Genomic DNA, 24,519 nt, shown 5'->3' with positions numbered 1-24,519 from the left:
TCAGCCATCTGTGACACTGAACAACTCCTGCATGAGCGGCGTGGCGAAGGGGTGGATGTCCTGAATGCGCAGCAGCCGCTGGGTGTGCTGAGCACTGATGCTCCGAAGCTCGGTGAGCATGGCCATGATCTTCAGGAACAGGAACCTGCAGGCCAGCCAGAGGAAAGGTCGGGGTGCAGCCCACCCTCCCCCCGACCCACCAGTCTTGCGACAGCTCCAAGGCTGCGCAAGTGTGGGCGGCTTTGTCTCAGCCGTCTCATGTCAGCCAGAGACAAGGCCTGTTTCAGCCTGTGGACGAGAAGGCCAGAGCAGCCGGGCTCCCCCTTCCTCTCCAACCCGTCCCCTGGGCTTGTGTCTTCTGAGACCTCAAGGCAAAATGTCTGCCTTGGTTGGTGGCCAGGGGCTAGGACTGAGAGGAGGAGCTGTGGAGGAACCGGAATCCCCCCGCATCTAGCTTTGGATCTGATGTGTCTGAGACACGCTTCAAGACTCAGCTTCTCTGTGATGGAAAAGAAAGCTGACACCTCCAGGCCCCTGGCTCCATACATGGAAGGACCCATCAAAGACACCGCGACCCTCGGCACCCCAGGATAAGCCAGGAGAAACTGCTGCAGGCCAAGTAAGGACCTGAGCTTTTGGTTCACACCCTAATGCCCAGTGCTGGCCCGAACCCCTGCCCCTCACAGGCTTGGGCTCAGCGCAATCCGAGTTCCTCCCCGGGCCTGTGGGCATCAACGGGGCACTAGGCCACAGTGACTGCTGAGGGCCAGTGAAAGGTGAGGAGGGCCCCATCTGGGCAAGGTCCTGACCACATCCTTCTTTGGGGTTATGACCAGAACAAACTTGGGAATAGCCTACTCCCTGTTCACTTGTGTTTTTCCTGGGAGGTGGCAGAACCTGCAGACCAGGTTTTACCTGGGAGGTAGTGCTCAAGAGCGTGAGCTGTGGACTCAGTTGGCCTGGATCCACCTCCAGATTCTGCCCCTGGCTGTGGACCCCTGGGCAATTTTCCTGAGCCTCCATTCCCTTTCAGAACAAGGATAATGGCAGTCCCCACCTAGTGGGGTTGTTGGAGGATTAATACATGCAAACTGCTTAGCACAGGGCCTGGCGCTTCTCAGTAAAGTTTAACTATTATATATTTTGATTCAATGGCACCTAACAACAACATTACATATGTATCATTATTATTACCGTCATTATTACAGTCCTGATCTTTATTATCGCCACCATTATTACTGACTATTCCTAGAAGACCCTGTGGAGTCCTCAGGAGAATACCTGACTGTTCCACCCCCTTGATGACAGGAGTGTGGAGGGCCCTGGACAGATATGAGCTGGTCTCGGGGAGCTGGCCGTAGCCTCTGGCCCTCTTCCTCAGTTTCCCCATTTTTGGGCTGGAGCTCAGGCTGATGGATGGGAGACCCCAGGTCATAGAACATGGCCCCAAAGCCCTGGTCATCAGAGCAGCCCAGGAGGGGCTCCAGTCTGCTCTCCCAGAGAAGCCAAGGGTGGCCAGAGGCCTGAGGGCAAGGCCAGAGGTGGGCAGGGTGGGAGCACTCACGTCCTCCCTCCCTGCTAGCTGCTCACCGATGGGCGGGCTGGGGTCGCTTGTAATCAATGTAGGCCTTCAGGGTGATGGCGAAGCGCTCCTGCAGCTGGTCCACCACCCTGCGCTGGACCACACCTGGGCGGTCTGGAGGAGGGCGAAAGGGAAGGGGGCCCAGGACAAGCTCAGCCCAGCCCAGAGAGGAGAACTCGCCAGCCAACCGCCTCCCAGAGCTGGAGACACCCAGGCGGGCAAGTGAGGGGAGGCCTGGGCGAGCCCCGCATCTCCCCTCTGACCAAGGAGAAACCAGCAGAGGGCCCACCCTGGCTGTGCAGTGAGGGAGCAAGGCCGTCCATGGGACTCTCCCTGAGGGTAAGAGGGGTGGGAGCATGCCGGGGACAGGGGGGCCTCACCCGGGGAGAAGAGAGAGATGGCCTGCATCAGCACGTACTCCTCACTGTGCAGCTGTAGCTTCTTCAGCATGTAGTGGAATTTCAGCACAGGTTCCAGGAGAAGCTGCTGGAGGCCACCTGCCGGGGAGGCGGGTATGGGATGGAGAAGCAGCTTCTCAGGAAGCTGACCCAGGACCCAGCCTTCCTTCCTCTGCACACTTGCCAAGGATTTTTTTTCCATCACCCAATCTTCCTGTCTTGCAACCCCAGGACCAGGGTATTTGAGGTGTGAACTGCACTCTCCCCACCCCCACTCTACCCACTAGCCTTGAGTTTTGGACACAGAGACCTCAGTGAAAAAATTCTGCCCTGTCCTGGCATGGCTCCTTTCCTCCCACAATTGCTGTGCTTCCCTCCCTCTCCCAGGGCAGGCAGGAGGTGCTCAGACACCTGCAGGGTCTTCCAAGCAGTAGGACAGCCGACCACACTCCCAGGTCCCAGTCTCTGCGTTGAACACAGTGTTGGATCTCAGTTGGTACAGCTCAAAGGTGGCCCCCTTCAGCAGGGAGATCTGATCCTCAATGGGCAAGTCCCTGGCAGCAAGATGGGGAGGGGTGACAGTTCCCTGGGAAGTTGCCCACAGGCTGGCGCCAGATCCACTCCCTGAATCCAGAGATCGTGGGGAGCTGGGGAAGGAGCTAGGGTGGGCTCCTTCCCAGAGGATTATTGTCGTTGCTTTCTACCTGTCCCCAGTCTCTCCCCCTAACAATCCAGCCAGCCAGATTACTCTTCCAGCTGCCTTCAGTGACTCCCCACTCAGCTTGGTGTTTAGGTCTCTTACAGCCTGGCCCCAATCCTTTATACACTTACTATCCCACAGCTGACGACATGGCTGCTGGATCTGGTCTCATTCTTTCTGCCTCAGTTTCCCCACTTGGAGTGACTGTGTCTTAGCCCCTCCCAGAAGACTTTCCAAGGTACGGAGTCCTTCTGCAGATGCCACTCTGTTGACATTAGTCCTGTGCAGCAGTTGGGGGCAGGGACCGGGTGTACCCTGCTGCCTGGGTTGGATTTGTCATTGTTGTTGGTTGATGTTTTGTTGGCTCCAACTCACATCAAACCAACGAACAACAGAATGAGATACTGCCCGGCCCCGTGCCATCTTCACGATCATTGGCATGTTTGAGTCTGCTGCTGCGGCTATTGTGCAGTGCCTTCCAACCTAGGGGCTCATCTTCCAGCACCGTGCCAGACAATGTTTCCTTGTGATCTATAGTGTTTTCACTGGCTAATTTTCAGAAATAGAATACCAGGCCTTTCTTCCCGGTCTGTCTTAGTCTGGAAGCTCCACTGAAACTTGTCTACCATGGCTGACCCTGCTGATATTTCAAATACTGGTGGCATTGCTTCCAGCATCATAGCAACACTCAAGCCACCACAGTATGACAGAGTGACAGATGGGTAGTAGCTGTTTGATTTAATGTGTGTGTATTTCTACTGTCTCCCTCCCGGCAGCCTGGAGGCCTTAAGCCCCACTCCAGCATGGAGCCCAGGCCTAGCCCAGGGGCTGTTCAATAAGCACCTGGTATTTGTGGTTAGATTGAACACCCCCTCCCCCTACCGCCATAGGAAACTCTCTCTAGGCTGACAGGGTCCCCAGCTACCCACCAAGAGAAGGAGGAGATACTAGGAGGCTGGGGTGGGGTCCTTCATGGCTGGCTCTCTAGGAAGCCCTCCCCCTGGCTTTGGTCTCCCCAGGAATTCAGGCTCTTGTGCTCCCTGCACCCCACTCCAGATCTTCTTTTAGATCCATAATAATAATAAAAAAAGACCCAGTTGCCATCAGTCGACTCCAAATCATGGGGACCCCATGTGTATCAGAGTAGAATGTGCCACACAGTGTTTTCAGTGGCTGGTTTTTTGGAAGTTGGTTGCCAGGCCTTTCTTCCAAGTCATCTCTGGGTGAACTCAAACCTCCAACCTTTCAGTTAGCAGTCCAGTGTGCTAACTCTTGGCACCACCCAGGGACTCCATAATACCGAGCTGCAAATGCCTCACCGTTGATCTTATTCCTCTGTCTCCCCAGGGCCTGACTCAGGGCCGGGCTTATACGGCCCTCTGAGGTCTGTGCTCTGGCACTTCCAAATCTGGCTTCCGCCACTGACTCAGTGTGACCCTGTGTAAGTATCTTAACCTCAACAGACCTCAGTTTCTTATCTGTACAGTGAAGGTGATAGTAATGCCTACCTCCTGGAGTGGTTGTACTCAACAGCAGGTGGTCACGAGAAACTGTGGGTCAGCGATGTCAGTAAGGACCAGGTGACGCCCACATTTGTAAGCAGGCCTCCCTCACTGTTCCCTTGAACAAATTTGCCACAATCTGAACCCTGTTCCAGTCTGTAGGCTCCTGGAATATAACCTGCCCTCTGCCTGCGATGAAGTCAGGACTCCTTGTATGTGTGATTCAGCTCCATGGACCAGGCTTGTCAAGGCAAGGTGGCCAACTTAAGAAAAGATATGCCCAGAGCCACCTCCAGCCCTAACAGATCCCGTGGCTGTGGTTCCCACCACACTAGCAGGCTCCGGGATCTCCCACTAACTCTGGCTGCCGATGGTTGCTGCCTCCACACCTAGTCTGAGAAGGCCCAACTCTTTGGCTTTCAGGACCTCCCCATCATCACTATGGCTTTCTCAGCCTTCTCTTAGTAGCAGACTTCTGGAGTCCCAGTGTCTGTCCATCTCGTTCCTTTCTTCTCTCTAGGCTTCCTTCCCTTTCCTTTCAACTCATTCTTTGCTCTGGAGCTGTCCACTTGTGACAGTTACTATCTGAATGTCCACCACGTGCTGAATACTCTTCAGATATTACCTGATTTTATATCACAACCCTGCAAGGTAGGTATGATTAGCTCCCATTTAGCAGACGGGAAGGATGAGACACAGATCAAATGACACACCCACAATCACAAAGCTAATGAGTCACACAGCAGGGCTTCTACTCCCAGCAGCACTGGCTGCTCCAGGCGCCTGGGGGGCAGGCAGAGATGAAGGAGGATTTTCTGGCATCCCACACCATACACACCAGCTGTGGTTACGTCAACTCCACCTCATGGCGACACAATGTGTGTCAGAGTAGAGCTGTGCTCCATAGTGTTTTCAATGGCTGCTTCGTTGTTGTTGTTTTTAGAAGTAGGTCACCAAGCTTTTCTTCTGAGGTGCTGCTAGGGGGATTCAAACCTCTAACCTTTCAATTAGCAGCCCGAGGCTTTAACCATTTACACCACCCAGAGACAACATCCCCCAGACTGAGAGGGATCTATCTCAGACCCTTCGAACCTCTTGGCCATTTCCTGTTCCCTCCCATGCCTGTCCACCAAGCCTTCTTCCCCAATTCCCATGTCCTACCTGAAGCAGGAGATGACTTTGGCAAAGTTGATGATGCCTTTGAACATGTAGGTTGACACATCAGCTATGTGGGGCAGCAGGGAAAAGATCTCTTTCCCTTCGCCGTTGACTGGGGGCTTATAATTCCAGACACTGCCATCCTCTCCCCGCAGCTGCACAGAGACCTTCACTGAGCTCATCATATCTTTCCTGATCTGTCTCCACTTGGCGTCTTCTTCCCCCGATAGTGCCTGCAGAGACTCTGGAGCCTCACGGCCACTGCGAAGCACCTCCGGCAGCTGGTACATAAGCCAGGAGGCGAGAGAGGGAAGGAGAGATGGCATGTATTCGCACAAACAGGCTCCCACACAGGCCTCGATGCACACACAGACCCAGCCACAGCCTGAGTACATACACAATTAGAGGCATGCATTTACACACATCCATGCACACACCAAGCACTTGTTTCCTACCTCTAGTCTTCTACCAGGTGGTGCTTTCTGGACTTGTGAATTAATGATCGCACACATCCCTGCTTGGTCAGATAGGAGGCTTGCTCCCTGCTCAAATGGCAGGTGAAGGGGGGCCTCCATCCATGCTGGGTCCCAAGCATCCCTCACCTTGGGTGCAGGGGACTCAGTGAGAAGGATCTGGGAGCTACAGATGGGAAGGACAGACTTCTGCAGTCACTGGGCTAATCCAGCTGGGCAGGCCAGCTGAGCTAACGGTGAGCCCTGGGGGCAGACATGTAAATATTGCTGTGATCACTAACTTTTCCTGAATCAATAAACACCATTTCACAAAGATCACACCCCCAACAGGTCTTGACCCTGTCCTCATAAAGCCCCAAATGCCAGCACCATTGGGGAACCTTTTCGCTTTCCCTCCATTTACAGCTCAGCCCCAATTCCCACCTGCTGTGGAGGGGGACAGCAGTGGTTCCCAAATACTTGAGCACATGCATCGCAATCACCTGGGGGGTCTTGCCAGGACACAGATCACTGGATCCCACCTCCCCCCCCCCCCCCGCCCCGAGTTTCAGATTCAGGAGGTCTGGGGTGGTCTGAGAATTTGCACTTCCACCAAATTCCCAGGTGATGCTGAGGCTGCTGACCCAGGACCGCCACTTTCAGAGCCCCTGGGAAAGAGACTGGGTTTTGAGAATCTAGCAGTGGGGCTGAGGCAGTTCTAAAGCCTCATACCCGGAAATTCTTGAAATGGGAGAAGGTGGTGTCAAAGGTTTTGATCTGCGCGTCCATAAGCTCCCCAATCATTGTCCACTGCTCTTGGGTCAGACCCTTTGCTCCTGGAGGCTGAGTGTGGGCTTGTTCTCTCTTCCTCCTCTTGATCAAGGCCCGCCTCTGCTCCACGGCCTCGTCGGACATGATCACTGCGGGGAGAGGCAGGCACAGGCTCAGGCAGGCACCCCCTGTAGGACCCCTGGACACCAACCCGGGGAAGCACGGATGGGATGAGGTCCGTCTGGTGCCGCCCTCAGACATGGGGCTGAGACAACACTGTGAAACAGTTGGAGGAGCTCAGGCTTCAGAATCCGAAGGCCTGGGCTTCAGTGAAGGCTTTGCCACTTAGGAGCTGTGACCTTGAGCAAGTTCTTTAACCTTTCTTGCCTTCAGTTTTTTTCATGCTTACTCCATGCTGCTGTTAGAGTAAGACACTCCATGTAAAGGGCCTAACATAGTTCCTGGCACATAATGTTCAATAAATGGAACCTGAGAGTATTGTTTTCTGGCCGATTATATATGTGTAAGACTCCTCAGAATCCCCCAAGGCCTTCTGGGTCTTTAAGTCCCAGGGGAACTGGGCTACTGCTTAACAAGAAATATAAGCCCTGGGCCATCTCCTCTACAGCCTTAGGGTCTTCATGGATTTCTGGACCCCACTTGCGTGTGGAAAGATGTGGGGGTCCTTGGAGGAATGAGATTGAGGGCATCTGTCAGCAGCCCCTGGGTGGTTCAGTTAACACACTCAGCTGCTAACTGAAAGGTTTTGAATGTTTGAGTCCACCCAGAGGCTCCTTGGAAGAAAGACCTAGCAATCTACTTCAGAAAAATCAGCCCCTGAAAACCCTTTGGAGCACAGTTCTGCTCTGACACACATGGGTTGTTGTTGATTTCGGAATCAACTTGATGGCACCAGGTTTTAACAGCAGGAACAGCCAGGTGAGTGTTCTCACTCTCAGCTGGTCCGCAGGAAAGTTTCTCTGCCACATGCACAGAGCACTCATCCCTTGAAAGAGGCTGCCCCAGCCTCGGGTCACTGTAACTGACCGAGACAAATATTCACTGGGCGCTTTCCCCCAGGAACCTTAATCTCAGAGCCACCTGGGAATACAAATACACCAAAGCTCAGCGGCATAGCACGAGGACCTCCCTTATCACCTTCTTACAAACAGTCTCCCTATAAGGACTCCAGGCTGGGGCAGCTGGTGGGCTCTAGCAGCTGGAAGTTTGGGGGTCATCTTATCACACCGAGTCACGTGCTTCCTTCTCCCACACTCCACACCCCCCGCCCCCATTTTGTTAAAACAGCAGGAGGAAAATTGTGAAGGGGACAAAAAGAATCCAGCAGGGGCATCTGAGAGAAGAGGCACAGCCCTGGCCAGAGATGCCCACGATGCCTCCCAGAGCAGAGAATAAAGACGTCCTCTGTCTCTCAGGCTCCTCCAGGGTGGCCCACAGTGGTGCGGGCTGATGAGCCGCAAGCTCTTTGCCTCCATGTGCCCGCTGGTCACACGGACCTCCAGCTCCCACATGTGCATGGGCAGGCGTGCGCACTCCGGTGCACAGCTGCCCACCTGCTCAGCTGGGCGGTTCCACGTGGTCACCCAGCCAGGCGCGCGTCGCGCTCACAGTGCCCGCGCCCGGCACCCCGCACCCCGCACCCCCGGGCTGCCCGCGCTCACTCTCCTTCTTCATGCCACTCTCCAGGCACTTCTGCAGGCGGCAGGCCTGGCATTGCCGCCGCGTCTTCGGCGTGATCTCGCAGGTGCCCTTCCGGAAGCAGCACCGCAGCCGTTTGTTGCGTTTTATGGCCCTCCTGTGGGAGAACATGATGGGGAGGCAGGCTGCAGGGGCAGACGCTGGCTCCCCAGCTAAGCCTGGTGGCTCCATCTCCCCTTCCTCACCCGCTTCTCACTCTGGGGACACTAGCCACACCCCGTGGACCCAGCCTTTGCCTCCTGCGTTGGGTGGGTGTCATGAATTGAATTGTGTCGCCCCCAAAATGAGTCAACTTGGCTAGGCCATGATTCCCAGTATTGGGTGGTTGTCCACCATTTTGTGATCTGATGTGATTATCCTGTGTGTTGTAAATCTTAACCTCTGTGATGTTAATAAGGCAGGATTAGAGGCAGTTGTGTTAATGAGGCAGGACTCAATCTACAAGATTAGGCAGTGTCTTGAGTCAATCTCTTTTGAGATATAAAAGAGAAGTAAGCAGAGAGGAGGGGACCTCCTACCACCAAGAAAGAAGTGCTGGAGCAGAGCTTGTCCTTTGGACCCGTGGTCCCTACACTGAGAAGCTCCTAGACCAAAGGAAGATTGACGGTAAGGACCTTCCCCCAGAGCCGACACAGAGAAAGCCTTCCCCTGGAGTTGGCACCCTGAATTCTGGTCTCCTAAACTGTGAGAGAATAAACTTCTCTTTGTTAAAGCCACCCACTCGTGGCAGTTCTGTTATAGCAGCACTAGATAGCTAAGACAGTGGGATTATACAGGAGGTAGAAGCTCCCCAAGCTTCTGTCTTTCCTGCGCTTCGCTACGGGCACAGGAGTCAACTAGAGAAGGAAGAGCAGGGGAGAAAACCATTCCTGCCACATTCACACAGGAAATCAGGCTTTTCACAAATACCTGAAGCCACTGAGGCACTTACTGGGGTTTCCTCTCCAGGCCCAGCCCCAGTGCCTTCCCACCTCCTTTACACCTTCCTGGCCTCCTTGTTACCACACAACGGGCCCTCCACGTCCTCATCTGGGAAAAGTTTCCACAGAGATAGGTCCTCTTCCTGAATTTTCTCCTTCCGGGAAGAGGGGGCCAGAGGAAACCTGACCCCAAGGGCATAAGAAACTCCCTCCCTCCCTCTGCTTCCATTCTAGATGGGGGTGGGGGGCAGGGACCAGGGAGAAACGCGTAAATGCAGGGGAAGCGTTCTACCTCACTGGACTATGCTTGTGCACTGGAAAAGTGGGTTCTCCTGATTGACCTAGTGAAGCAAAGAGGTTCATTCAGAGCCTGGAAGAGTGGAGGGTACAGGCAGCAGGTAGGAAGGTGATGGGGTGGGTGCCTTTTAGAGGCTGGAGTACAGCCATCCCTTCCCCACAGCCCAGACCCCCCGAACTCCCCACAAAAGACTCCGTCAGTGGGGCTCTAGCTTTTTATTTCACCCCATTTTCACAAGTGGATAGAAAGAAACAAATTCTTCCTTGGCTCTGGCCTTTCGTTCTGTCCCAGCAGTGTGGAAAAAGAAGGAAAGCTGGCACAGGGACATGGGAACAGGCTAGCATGGCCTCAGAGCAGCTAGGCTGAGCGGGGGAAGCTGAGACTTGCTTGTATTGAGGGGCAGGTTTGAGCTCAGTGGCAGAGGCTTGTGACCAGTGGCCAGCCTAGGGGATGTGTTCTTCACAAGCACTCTCCCCCTGTCTGCCACCCCTGCTGGCTCTGATACTACTCCAGAGTCCATCCAGAACGGGTAAAAGGGAAAAAGAGTTCACGGTTATGAAGGTCATGGTGTGTATCAGATGCTGGGCTAGGTATTTTGCACAACTTTCCAAATACATTTCTAACAACCCTACAAATTCATTGTGTTGTGTGCCTGACACACGTGAGGAAACTGAGGCTTGGAGAGACTAGATCACAACATGCCCTCCAGGTAAATGATGAGCTAAAATTTGAGTCCAGGTCGGCCTAATACTCCAATCCACCTTCTTACTATTACCATATGCTGCCTCCCTCTGGGAGTCCCAGGAACACGCCTAGATGAGAAAGGGAAAACAGAGAATTCCGGTACCCCAAGGCCATCTACATGGAGCTGCTTGGAGAGAAGCTCCAGGTGGCCTCTTCTGTGCTGGCAGAACCAGATCCAGTTCAGATGCTGACCCTCCTCCATGCAGCCATGTTGACCTCACATCCCCCTTCAGGGCTGAGTCTGAGGCTCCTGCCTAGTGATTAATTCAAGAGTATGCTGGGGCCCAGCTCTAGCCAATGTGATGTGAGGAGGATGTCTTGGGGATCTTGGAAAAGGCTTCCTTGCTCTTAGAGACAGGAAGAGATGGGCCTTTTTACTCTTCAGCTGAATAGTGTGGTAACTGCCTAAGGCCCCTGGCACTGTGCTGCCATCTAACACCCCAGGGGGAGCCAGACTGGAATCAAAGCTCTTGAGTAGGACGGCCAAAGAGAAAAACAAAGCATTGAGCTGCTTAAACTGCCAACCCTGAAGCCTTCAGACTTCTTGTTATAAGAAGTAACATGTCTTCCTATCGTTTAAACCAATTTGTTGCTTGTAGCTGAACACAGCCTTGCAACAGCTGCTGTTATATCCCACAGGATATGAATGTTCGTTTCTCCCTAGAACATGCCTTCAGCCCTGCCCTTGGCAGACAACCCCTTGGGGTCTGAGAACCATTCTGACCCGACCATGTCAGCCCCAAAGCTGACTCCGGGGGTATCATGGACTGGTCCTGACCCAGAGGCTGCTGCAGTGCCTCCCTGGGCCCATCCAGACCTGGAGGTCATGCTGTGGGTTCTGGGGATAAACAGCTGGGCCCTGACACATGGCACCCTAACTAGCAGTCCCTCTTTGGGATTGCAGGGTGGGGTGTTGGGTCTAGTGTTCATTTCTAGTCAAAAGATCTGGCAGAGCTCTGCAAAGGGCCACATTCAGTTGTCTGTCTTAAGAATGGATGAAGGTACCAATTGTGGTTCCTGAGGTGGGAGCCCTTCCCACGTACCCCGTCCCTCCCTGGGGGCAGACCCAGAGCTCTTCCTCACACAGTCCTTTCTCCCCTCCCCTCCTTTCTTGGTCTGCTTCTCCACCTCCTTCGCTGAGCCTTGAGCTGACAGCTGGCCTTGCTGAGCTGGCTTTGCTCTTGCTGCTTCTTCAGCTGGATAACATGAACCCTTCTCTATGGGCCTGCCTTGCTGTGACTTGGGACTTTGGGTCCTTGATCTTTTGGCCCTCCCTGTTTATCTGTTTCAGGGGGAACTTGTTTTGTCATATCTTTCATTTATTTTATGCATTCTTTACTTAACAACCTCCCCATATGACTGATATATGAATACTCACATTTTAGATTTTCAAATTCTTTCTTCTTTCACTGGCTGGTCTTTTATTTTATTCAAAAACAAATGGGGAAACAAAGGAGTACCTTAAGGATGCTTCTATCAAAGGAATATCTCCTATGTAGAGTGAGAGACAGAGATCACATCCTCTGAGATGTGAATGGCTCTCTTGAGACTAATCAGGAGAGCTTTGGCTGGTCCAGCAGCCCACACTCTGAACCTGGAGGCAGGTCTATCCTATGCTCTGAGATGTTGCCCGATGGGTTAAAGGCAGGACCCGTGTTAGATGTGGGTTGGTGGTGGCAAGTGGGTGAGAGCTGACAGGAAACTCTACCTGAAAAAGCCCTTGCATCCTTCACATGTCATGACATTAAAGTGATAACCAGTAGCCTTGTCTCCACATACACGGCAGATTTGGGGACCCCCATTTTCCTCATCTGCACTGATAGTGGGGTTTCCAGAGGCTGAGTCTGCTTCCTCATTGTACACAAGGTCAGCATGCTTCCACCTTTCTTCAGGGCTCACCTCCAGGTTGGCGTCTGGGTCTCTGGGACTAGAAGTGAAAAACCACAAGGAAGGAAAGAGATGGACAGTGATATGTTGAGGCTGAAGGGGTACTACTCTGTCCCCATTGTGTGTGGCTCACATGTGCTTTTGTGGACCCAAGAGCTGATCACTTGTGGATGATGTGTGGGTGGAGAATTAGAGTTATACAAAGAGACATGACCATGATATTCTGTATACAGCAATCAGGCCCTGGAGTAGAACACATAAACAAGCATGTGGAAGAAAGAAGGGCAAGAGGGGAGGAAGAAAAAGAAAAGGCTGCTTGGGGTGGATCATAATAGCAATTCTTGAATGGACTGAGGTTAGAAGGCCATGAACTGGTCATAGACCTAAACAGGTTGCAGCTTTTCTTAGGCTGGGTTCTTTAGAGAAGCAAAACCAGTAAAACGTATACATACACAGAGATTTCTATCAAGGAAATGGCTCACGTGGTTTTTAGAGCTGGGTAGCATCCCAAGTCCGTGGGACAGGAAAGAGGATTCTCCTGATTCACGTAGCTGTAGGGGCTGAGGAACCCAAGATCGGTAGGCCGGAGAGCAGGGCTGTAGCAGCCTGTGAAGAGCAGTGAACCTCAAGATCGGCAGGCAAGCCACTAGCTCAAGTCCCAAGAACCGGAGGTTGGATGAACAAGAGCCAGCTGCAGGATCTAGAACAAGCGAAAGCCCTGGCAAGGCGAGCAGGAGGGAGGTTGTCATGGATTGAATTATGTCCCACCCACCAAAATGTGTGTATCAACTTGGTTAGGCCATGATTCCCAGTATTGTATGGTTGTCCTCCATTTTGTGATTGTAATTTTATATTAAGAGGACTAGGGTGAGATTGTAACACCACTGTTACTCAGGTCACCACCCTGACCCAATGTAAAGGGAATTTCCCTGGGATGTGGCCTGCACCACCTTTTATCTCTCAAGAGATAAAAGGAAAGGAAAGTAAGCAGAGAATTGGGACCTCATACCACAAGAAAGCAGCACCGGGAACAGAGTGCGTCGTTTGCACCCGAGGTTCCTGCACTGAGATGTTCCCAGACCAAGAGAAGATGGATGACAAGGACCTTCCTCCAGAGCTGACAGAGAGAGAAAGCCTTCCTCTGGAGCTGACACCCTGAATTTGGACTTCTAGCTACTAGACTATCAGAAAATTAATTTCTCTTTGTTAAAGCCATCCACTTGTGGTATTTCTGTTATAGCAGCACTAGATGACTAAGACAGAAGTAGACAGAGGAGGGTGGAGAAGACGAAGGCTGAAGGGGTGGTGAGTTGCCACAGGCCCTGCCCCCCTCCCCAGTACCACTCAGTAGATTCCATCATGGGGGTGATCTTGTATCAGATTTCAACAGGGAAGTGATCACAACATTATACAGCTGCCAAAACACTGAGAATCATGGCCCAACCAAGTGGCACACAACCTTAACTATCACGCAGCTCATGGGAAGAAACCACTAGTTCAAGATGATTTCTGAGATTTGAGAGCTCCAGAGAGGGTGATCCTTCAGGCGTGAGTCACCTCTAGGCAGAAAGAGGATTTTCAAATTCAGTAACCAAGAAGATAGAGAGAAAGTTAGACTGGAACCAGGATCAGGATGCAGGGAGAAGTTGGCCTAGGACCCAGTCCAGCTGGGTATAAGTGAATAATCAAGGAAACTGTACCAGTTTTTGGAATCCCTGGGAAAATTTTACCTTGAAAATGTGACTTGAATCCTTTTTGAAATCAACACTGAGGATGGTGAGTAGAATTCTGGGAATGTTCTGTTCAGCACTGTTCCCAAAGTCTCTCTATGCCCTGGTTGCCAAGGGCATCCACGCCACAGATGATGCTGCCTTCCCTAAAACCAAAGTAAAACTTTTAGTAAAATTTCCACACACATGACAGTTGTTTCCACAATCACAACAAATAATACCTGACAGATACACCTTTTTCCCCCACACTGGTCCTCCAGAAAACTGCAAAGAAAATAGGCTGACTAGAAACTTGAACTTAGCAGGAGTGCGAGGGATCTCCCTGATTCCTCAAAGCATTATCCTCACCTCATACAAGCTTGCACACAAAACGTATACTTTGCCTCTACCCATTCCTGCTGGGCCACGTCCCACCACCTTGGCTGAAGAAGCATCAGCCCACTGCAATCCTGGGTCCATATAACCCCCAACCAACAGCTCCAGCCATGCTGTTTTTTTTTTTTTTTTCGTTTTCCCCTTTCCACCTTTTCTTTCTCCCTCCAACCTAGCCTGCATGCCACCTCTACCATTTCCTGCAGAGCCTTGCTGCACTGCCATGGGTACAGATCTACCAGCCCACTGCTGCTTCAGGTATCACCCATCTCTACCTGCCCCTACCTGCCAGCCCCTACTGTGCCATTATTTATTTATTTGTTTATTTTTCTTTCCCTTACACCTATTCCCACAAGCCACCTCCCCCACTTCCTGCCAAGCTGTGCTACACCACTGCAGCTAGAAAGCCACCAGCCCACAACTTTCTACCTCCCTCCTAGCCCCATATGGTGCCTTGTCCCTCTTCCCATGGGACCCCAGGTCTGCCCTGCCCACTCAGTGGAAACTATCCTTTTTTTTATTTCTACTTTCTTTTCTTTGTTCCCCCCACGTAACCTCATACCCCATATGCCCTTGCTGCCAGCCCTTGCCATGCCTCTACAAGTAGAGTGTCCCCCGGCTCAGGCCTGCCACCACACTGGGCCGGCACTGCCCCTTCCTTCCTGCCACACAACCAGCGGCTGATCAGAGGGAAGTGAACCCATACCACTCCGTTTGACACCTTCACCTGTCTGGTGAGGGGCTGTGAACACTTCCACACCACTGAATCAACATCAGAGTCAGATAGCGTCTGCCCTCAGCCACCTCACCAAATGAGTGTACAGCGAAGTGGGATCACCCAGCCTGTTGCTGCCCTGCCCACCTGGACAAGGTGGTGAGAGCTATTGTGCCCACAGATGAGCAAGCAGCAAAGCACTCCTGGCCCACCTGCCCTGACATATCAAAACAAAACAAAGAAGCAGGATGAAACAAACATACTATCAATAAATAAAGAAAATAATACCTTAATGTCTCTGAGACAGCAGACAATATAAAAACATATATATATATATTTTTTTTTTAAAAAAAGGACAAGATGGCTTCAGCAAGTGACCAAAATAAAGAATCAAATGACCTTGATGTAGAAGAAAAGGCAGTGGAACTACCTGGTATGGAATTCAGAGACTAATATTTAGGGCTTGCTAAGAGATTAGGAAAAAAGATTAAGGAAAACACAGACAAAACCAACTAAAAAATAGACAAAATCATGGACAATACAGACAAAAACATAGCCAAAATCAAGAAAAACACAGACAAAGCAATAGAAGAATTCAGGAAAATAAACAAGAACAAAATGCCCAAATAAACAATTAGAAATCATACAAAAACAGCAACTAGAAATCCAAAAGATACCAAAATTTCAGAAATGGACAACTCAATAGAAGGCTTTAGGAGCAAATTTGAAACAACGGAAGACAGAATTAGTGAGATTGAAGACAAATCCATGGATGCCATTTTGAGGAAAAATCAGAGAAAAGAATGAAGAAAACCTGAGAATTATGTGGCACATGATCAAGAGCAAAAGTTTGCACACGATCGGCATTCCAGAACATGGAGAGAAAATGGAAAACACAGAGAAGATTGTTGAAGATTTGCTGGCATAAAATGTCCCAAATGTTATGAAAGACGAAAAGCTGAACATGCAAGAAGCTAAACGAATCCCATATAGGATAGACCTACAAGAAAGTCACCAAGACATACTGTAATCACACTTGCCAAAAACAAAAAAAAAAGAATCCTGAGAGCAGCTCAAGAAAAATAAAAAGTCACTTACAAAGGAGACTGATTACTTTGCAGAAACTATGCAGGCAAGAAAGCAATGGGATGACATATATATAAAAACTTGTAAGAAAAAAACTGCCAACCAAGAATAATACATCCTGCAAAACTCTCTCTGAAATACAATGGCAAAATTAGGACTTTTCCAGATAAACAGAAGTTAAGGGAATCTGTAAAAACCAAACCAAACTTACAAGAATTATTAAATGGAGTCCTTCAGTTAGAGAACCAACGACATCAGACAACAACCAGAGTCTAGGATACAAGACAGCATCAGCCAGATACCAACCTAGGTAAAGAAAGCTCAACGATAAAACAAAACTAAGAGACTTAAAACATGGAAACAGAGACATCAATCTGTAAATGATCACAACATCAAAACAATGAAAGGGGGGAATAAATAGTATAAAACTTTCAAATGGAGAGGAAGTCACGTGCTATCAAGTAATAAAAGAGTGGTTCAAACTTAGAAAGATAAGGGTAAATTTCAAGGTAACCAGAAAGAAATTTAACAAACCTACTCATCAAAATAAAAAAGAAGAAAAACAAAGTCCCAAGTAAATACAAAATCTATAATGATGACAGAAAAGAAAATTCATAAACAAAAGGAACTCAGCACAGGAAAGTAAGAGGAACAAAGAAAACATCTGCACCACACACACACAAAGCACAACAATAAGACAGCGATAAACTCATACCTATCAATAATCACACTGAAAGTAAATGTTTAAATGCACCTGTAAAGAGACAGACAGTAGCATGGAAGAGTGGATAAAAAAGCATGACCCATCAACATGCTGTCTACAAAAGATACAGTTTAGGCACAAAGAGATGACTACATTAAAAAGCAAAGGGTGAAAAAAATATATCAACCAAACAGTAGCAAAAACGGGGCAGGAATGTCAAGACTAATTTCAGACAAAATAGACTTTAAGGCAAAATCAACCACAAAAGACAAGGAAATATGTAATGATTAAAGAGACAATCCGCCAAGAACACATAACCGTAATAAATATCTACACACTCAATGACAAGAGAAATAGTTTCAAAATAATAATAAGAGACTTGAACACAACTCTCAGTAAAGGACAGAACATGTAGAAAGAAACTCAAAAAAGATACAGAAGTTCTAAAGGCCAAAATCAACCAACTTGACCTCATAAACATATATAGAACACTTCACTCAACAGCAGCAACACATGAATTCTTTTCCAATGCAGATGGAACATTCTCCAGAATAGACCACAAAGCAACGCTCAAAAAAAAATCGAAAACTTCGAAATAATACAAAACATTCTTTCTGATCACAATGCCATAAAAGTAGAAATCAATAACAGGAAGAGCAAGGAAAAAAAAAAAAAAAAAAAGAACTCAGAAACTGAATAACACCTTGTTTAAAAACAACTGGGTAATAGAAGAATCAGAGAAGGTTAAAAAAAAAAAAAAATTCCTAGCATTAAAAAAGCATGAAAACACATCATACCAAAATATATACACAGCAAAGGCAGTGCTCAGAGGTCAACTTATAGCAATAAATGCACACATCAAAAAAGAAGAATGGACACCAACAAATAGAACTTCAAAAAGGAGATCAGGAAAACAATACCATTTGTAATAGTCCCTAAAAAGATAAAATACTTAGGAATAAATCTAACCAGGGAAATAAAAAACCTAGACAAATAAAACTACAAAACACTACTGCAAGAACCTAAAACATACCATGCTTATGGATAGGAAGACTCAACATTGTAAAAATGTCCATCCTACCCAATGCAATTCCCATCCAAGTACCAACAGTCTTCTTTGACAAGATGGAGAAACATCGTTCCCTTTCCAGCTTTATGTGGAAAGGAAAGAGGCCCTGGATAAGCAAAGCATTACTGAAGAATAAGAAAGAGGCCTCACACTACCTGATCTCAGAACCTACTATACAGGCCCGGTAGTCAAAACAGCCTGGTACTGCTACAATAACAGACACATAGACCAATGGAACCGAATCGAGAACCCAGATGTAAATCCATCCACCTATGGTCAGCTGATCTTTGACAAAGGACCAAAGTACACTAAATGGGGAAAAGACAGCCTTATTAACAAATACTGCTGGCAAAACTGGATGTCCACGTTTAAAAAAATGAAACAGGCCTCATACCTCACACCATACACAAAAACTAAAAATGGATCAAAGACCTAAATATAAAACCTAAAATGATAAAGATCATGGAGGAAAAAACAGGGACAAAACTAGGGGCTCTAATACATGGCATAAATTCAATACAAACAGTAACTAACAATGCACAAACACCAGAAGATAAATGCTGGGAGCTCCTAAAAATTAAACGCATGCTCATGAAAAGACTTCACCAAAAGAGCAAAAAAGAGAACTTTCAGCTACAACATATCTGACAAGAATCTAATCTCTAAAATCTATAGAATATTTCAATATCTCAACAACAAAAAGAAAACCCGATTAAAAACTGAGCAAAGGATACTGTCTTAGTCATCTATTGCTGCTATAACAGAAGTACCAAGAGTGGATGGCTTTAACAAAGAGAAATTCTTTCACAGTCTGGTAGGCTGGAAGTCTGAACTCAGGGCATCAGCTCCAGGGGAAGGCTTTCTGTCTCGGTCAGCTCTGGAGAAAGGTCTTTGTCATCAATCGTCCCCTTGAGTTAGGCAGGGACCCCAGGTCCAAAGGACATGCTATGTTCCCGGTGCTTCTTTCTTGGTGGTATGCTGTCCCCATGCCTCTGCTCACTTCCTCCTTTCATATCTCAAAAGAGGTTGGTTTAAGACACAATCCAATCTTATAAATTGAGTCCTGCAGCAATAACATAACTGCTGCTGATTCCATCTCATTAACACCATAGAGATAAGATTTACAACACATAGGAAAAATCACATCAGATGACAAAATGGTGGACAATCACACAATACTGGTAATCTTGGCCTAGCCAAATTGATACACGTATTTTGGGAGAACACAATTCAATCCATGACATACAAACAGACACTTCACCAAAGAAGACATTCAGGTGTCCAACGGTCACATGAGGAAATGCTCGCGATCATTAGCCATTAGATAAATGCAAATCAAAACTACAAAGAGATACCATCTCGCCCCAACATTACTGGCACTGATCAAAAAACCAGAAAATAAAAAATGCTGGAGAGGTTGCTGGGAGATTGGAACTCTTATGCACTGCTGGTGGGAATGTAAAATGTACAACCACAATGGAAAATGATATAGCACTTTTTTAAAAAGCCAGAAATGGAAATACCATACAACCCAGCAATCCCACTCCTAGGAATATATCCTAGAGAAATAAGAGGCATCACAGGAATAGACATATGCACACCCATGTTCACTGCAGCGTTATTCACAATAGCAAAAAAGACGGAAAAAACTGAGTGCAGATCAACAGAAGAATGGATGAACAAGTTACGGTACATACACGTAATGGGATACTATGCAACCATGAAGAACAGTGATGAATCTATGAAACGTTTCACAATATGGATGAATCTGGAGGCATTATGCTGAGTGAAATAAATTAATCACAAAAGGACAAATATTTTATGACCCTACTTTTACAAAAACTCAAGAAAAAAGTTTACATGCAGAAAAAAACAAACATTTATGGTTACAAGGGAGGGAAAGGATGGGGAAGGGAGATCATTAACTAGATAGTAGACAATAGTAACTTTGGTGAAAGGAAAGATAACGTACAATATATGGGAAGTCAGAACAACTTGACCAAGGCAAAGTCATAGAAGCTTCCTAGACACATCCAAATACCTTGACAGGCTGAGTTACTGAGGCTAAATACTAGGAACCATGATCTCAGGGGGACATCTATGTCAACTGGCATAACATCATTCATAAAGAAAATGCTTTACATCCTACTTTAGTGGGCAGAATCTGGGGTCTTGAAAGCTTACAGGCAGCCATCTAAGACATATCTGTTGGTCCCGGCACGTTTGGAGGAATGGAGAATGATGAAAACCAAAGATACAAGGAAAATATTAGTCCAAAGGAATAACGGACCACATAAAACACAGCCTCCACCAGCCTAAGCCCAGAAGAACTAGATGGTGCCCGGCTACTACCAGCAACTGCTCAACAAGGATCATAATAGAGGGTCCAGGGGACAGCGGGAGAAACACATAGAACAAAACTGAAATTCACAAAGACCAGACGTACTGGTCTGACAGCGACTGGAGGAGCCCCCGAGACTATTGCCCCTGGACACCCTGCTCACTCAGAACTGAAGCCGCTCCTGAAGTCCACTTTCAGCCAAAAATCAGCAGAATGCTCCTTAGAAGTGAGGATGGCAAGGCTTCCTCTCACATATTTTGGACATGTTATCAAGACAGATCAGTCCCTGGAGAAGGACATCATGCTTGGTAAAGTAGAGGGTCAGTGACGAAGAGGAAGACCCTCAATGAGACGAATCGACACAGTGGCTGCAACAATGGGCTCAAGCGTAACAATGATCATGAGGATGGCACAGGACCAGGCGGTGTTTCATTTTGTTGTACCTAGGGTCGCCGTGACTCGACAACACCTAGTAGCAACAATAAAACAAACAATAACACACATGAGGAATGTGCTTCTTAGTTCAATCAAATACACGAGACCAAGTGGGCAACACTTGGCTGTGGTAGAAATTTCTAAATATGTAACTGTAGGTGCTCCTCAGGTATTAATAGAGAAAACAGAGCACACAGTGGCACAGTCGGGAAGCTTCTTAGACGGAACTAGACACATCACAGGATGCAGTTCCCAGGCTTGAAGGCAAAGGACCATAGACTCAGGGGAGATCTACATTAAAAAAGACAAAAATTGTCAGAGAGAACGAAATAAACACGAAATCCAGTTATATACTGTTTATGAGAAATATATCCAAAGCGTAATGATACGGAAAGTTTGAAAGCATGGAAAAAGGGTATAACTAGTAAATTACTAACCAAAGGCAAAAAGTATTATTGGAGATAATGAGAAAAGGTTCAATTTGCCACAAAGGTATAGAATTTTTTAAGTTATACACACCTAAAAACATAACCACAAAATACGTTAAGCAAGAGTTTAACAGAACTGTAAGGATAAACAACAAACCTCTCATTGTGGTAAGATAATTTCACATGCTTCTTTCAGAAATTGAAACATCAAACAGACAAAATAATAAATACAGGGTAGAGATAATTTGAAAAATACAATGAATAGTTAGCTGGTAGGAAGATAGACTGTATCCAACAATTTCAGAAAATACATTCTCTTCAGATTCACAGAGTACATTTATGAAAACTTGCTACAATCTGGCCCATAAAGTAAGTATTGACAATTTCAAAGGCCAGGAATCACACAGACAACATTCTTTAATAACAATAAAATTAAGTTAGATCAATAGCAGAAAAATAACAACAATACCTTTGGAAAATTAAGAAGCATACTTAACAACTCATAAGTTAAAAAATATACAATAGAATTCACAAAATATATAAAGCTGAAAAATAACAAAAATCCTGTTGTTTGCTGTTGAGTCAATTCCAACTCATAGCGACACTGTGACAGTAGAAGTGCCCTGTAGGGTTTTCTAGGCTGTAATCTTTATGGAAGTAGATTGCCAGGTCTTTTCTCCCATGAACATGCTGGGCGGGTTTGAACCAACAACCTTTCAATTAGCAGCTGAGTGCTTAACCATTTCACCACCGGGGCTCCTTTAACAAAAATCCTACATGTCAAAAATTAAGGCATGCAAGAAGACACCCCAGTAACAGTAAGCACACCTAGCATCAGATCTAATGCTGCGCCCCTCCTAAAAATGAACCATGGCTCCTTGGAGAAACGGCTAATTCCAGGGTCAGGGAAGGGGATATAAAAGATGGCCTATGACATCATTTTATGCCAGAAACTAAAAAGTACTCAAGAAAAAACTCATGGTGGCATACCATGAGGACACAGAAGACAGCTTTAAGGAGTCCCCACTGACCGAATCCGGACCGATTTGAGCATCAAAACGATTACGTAAAATGATGAATAATAAACTCTAGGAAAATAGGAATTCACGAGCCTATGCTGATGATAAATAAATAAATGAAAAGAGGAGAAGAGCTGTGCAGGAAAACGATGTGGCTGTGAGCTTCCATGGAGATTTGTAGCCTTGGAAACCTTATGCGATCACTATGGGTCAAAGTCGACTTGATGGCAGTAGGTTTGGGGATCTTGGTTGGGTTTATTGGAATTTAGGCCAGAATCTCAGTCTACAGTATGTGTAGCACTTTTATTTTGTTCTGCCTGAGTTTACTGTTGAATAATTGGAAACCCTGAAAAAAAAATTTTTTTTTTTTTTTTTTTTGGTGGCGTAGTGGTTGCTAACCAAAGGGTTGGCAGTTCGAATCTGCCAGGCACTCCTTGGAAACTCTATGGGGCAGTTCTGCTCTGTCCTATAGGGTCGCTAGGAATCGGAATCGACTCGACAGCACTGGGTTTGGTTTTTTTGGTTTGGTACATTCTGTAGTCCATTCTCTTGTATCTGTTCAAAGCCCCAAAGCAGCTAGCCTCGAAAGATGGCCCCAGTGAGCCAGCCTCCTGGGATTCACACCCTTGTATGGTCCCTTCCCACACTGAATCTGGGCTGACCTTGTGACTTGCTCTATCCCCCAAAAATGTGGCGGAAGTGTCACTGTGTCAGTTCTGGGCCCAAGCTGAAAGAAGGCCTGGTCACTTCTGCTTTTGCCGTTTGGCAAGCCCTAAGCCGCCATGTAAAAGTCAGGCTACCCTGCTGTGTGGTGACCATCAAAGAGACCATGTGGAAAGGCATGTGAAGAGGGAGAGCCTTGAGATGACATGAACACAGAGCGCCCAGCCGTCCAGCCTCCCTGCCATCCCCACCAAGCACGGCATTTGAGTGCGCTCTCTTGGGCGTTCCAGCCCAGTCGAGCCTCCGGAAGACTACAGCCTGAGCTGGTGTCACGTGGAGCAGAACTCCCCAGCGGAGCCCAGTCAACACACAGAATCACAACAGAAAATACAACGGTGATGATATCACCCAGGGAGTTTTGGGGAAGTTTGTTACAAGGCAAGAGATAACAGAAACAGAAGTCCTGGAATTTCGTTAGAAATGGGTCTGAACAAGCGGTGTGGGTCCCAGCTGACAGCCACAGTCTGAACCTATGCCATTCTTTTATCAGCCCTCCTTACAGGACGGTGTTCTGGGGGCAGGGAAATGACAGAGACTAGGTGTCTGGTGTGTGCCAACCACCTCTCTCCTTCGTGTGAATTTAATAAGACTGATCAGAGGTGCAGTTTTAATTGAATACAGCCGTGTTTGTTTCTGAGCGTTGCACCTGCTTCTCGTTGTGTTTGGCAATCTATAAAATCTAGCCAGAATAGGGTAGTAATGATCTCCTGTATTCACTGAACATAAAATACTTCTTCAGAGAGGCCTTTGCAAAGATAACTAATTGTAAAATCCGGTATTCAGGCTGAATACCAAAGATAGGATTATATGCTCAGCAAGGAAGAGTATAAATAAATCAGTGAACGAATTAGTGAATTTGGTATTTATACGTGCCTGGGGCTTGATGGCACAATGGTTAAAGCAACTGACTGCTAACGGAAAGGTCAACAGTTCGAAACTACCAGCAGCTCCAGAAGAGAAAGAAGTGGCAGTCTTTCTCCATAGAGATTTACAGCGTTGGGAACCCTATGGGGTAGCTATGAGTTGGAATTGACTCGATGGCAGTGGTTTGGTTTGGTTTTGGGGGCTTGGTGATACTAGGCTGCACTGAGCACATACATGCCCTCTCCCATAGACGTGATCAGTTTACACTGCTGATAAGTGTCTGAGTGGCAGAAATGGTTAAGTGCTGTGCTGCTAACAGAAAAGGTGGAGGTTCAAACCCACCCAGAGGTGCCTTGGAAGAGAGGCCTGCCGATTTGTTTCCTAAAGGTTAGTCATGGAAACCCTATGGAGCACAGTTCTACCGTGTACACACGGGGCTGCCATGAGTCACTGTCGACTAGCTAGAATTCTGACCAAGTAGTCGAACTTCAAACCCTGTGCTCCTACTTCAGCATTGCACTGCCTCCCACAAGGGTTCTTCTGAAGAGGTGAACTGTTGATTAGCTTCCTTCGTTTCTGGGGCTGCCTGCAAACTTCTTCCCAGGAGGTTCAAGTCAGAGAGAGTCCCTCCATGTCATGTGATTCCTTTGATGAGCTCTCTGTCCCTGGGCAGGAAGTGGGCCCCTAAGGCCCTCAGCTCTGCTCTTGCCATCTGAATGCTGGCTGTAGCAGTAGGTACCCGGGAACCTTGCTGCCGCTCCCACCACATTCAGACGCATCTTGGCACAGGTCCTGGGAAGGGCTGCAAGTAGTGCCTTTCACAGTCCGAGGAGCGTTCAGGATGGTGTCGGTGGCCCAGTGGATTTTGACCCACCGCAGAGGAGCTTCACCTGTACTCCACAT

The 24,519-nt window shown here is 47.8% G+C and overlaps 1 protein-coding gene across 1 annotated transcript; it reads right to left on the bottom strand.

Moving 5' to 3' along the window:
• On the bottom strand, positions 1–24,519 carry NR1I2 (nuclear receptor subfamily 1 group I member 2). Its single transcript, XM_010593009.3, has 9 exons — positions 24,381–24,519; positions 11,953–12,259; positions 8,246–8,379; positions 6,525–6,712; positions 5,344–5,621; positions 2,392–2,534; positions 1,963–2,079; positions 1,591–1,696; positions 1–145 (listed from the first exon to the last, which is right to left on the bottom strand). Exons 1-9 carry the CDS (start codon positions 24,517–24,519, stop codon positions 1–3), a joined length of 1,557 nt encoding a protein of 518 aa, XP_010591311.2.

Source organism: Loxodonta africana, chromosome 1 (genome assembly GCF_030014295.1).
Source record: "Loxodonta africana isolate mLoxAfr1 chromosome 1, mLoxAfr1.hap2, whole genome shotgun sequence".
In the NCBI taxonomy this organism is placed as follows: domain Eukaryota; kingdom Metazoa; phylum Chordata; class Mammalia; order Proboscidea; family Elephantidae; genus Loxodonta; species Loxodonta africana.
Note: the sequence above shows the minus strand (reverse complement) of the source record. Positions and strands in the feature narration are given on the sequence as shown.

What these genes read in the sequence shown, in the direction of transcription:
- NR1I2 (XM_010593009.3), bottom strand. Translation starts at nt 24,519, where the DNA reads ATGTGGAGTACAGGTGAAGCTCCTCTGCGGTGGGTCAAAATCCACTGG. An exon ending in GGATGCAAGGGCTTTTTCAG is followed by an intron (nt 8,380 to 11,952) that starts GTAGAGTTTCCT and finishes GTTCTCCCACAG; the next exon opens with GAGGGCCATAAAACGCAACA. An exon ending in CGACCCCAGCCCGCCCATCG is followed by an intron (nt 146 to 1,590) that starts GTGAGCAGCTAG and finishes GCTGGCCTGCAG; the next exon opens with GTTCCTGTTCCTGAAGATCA.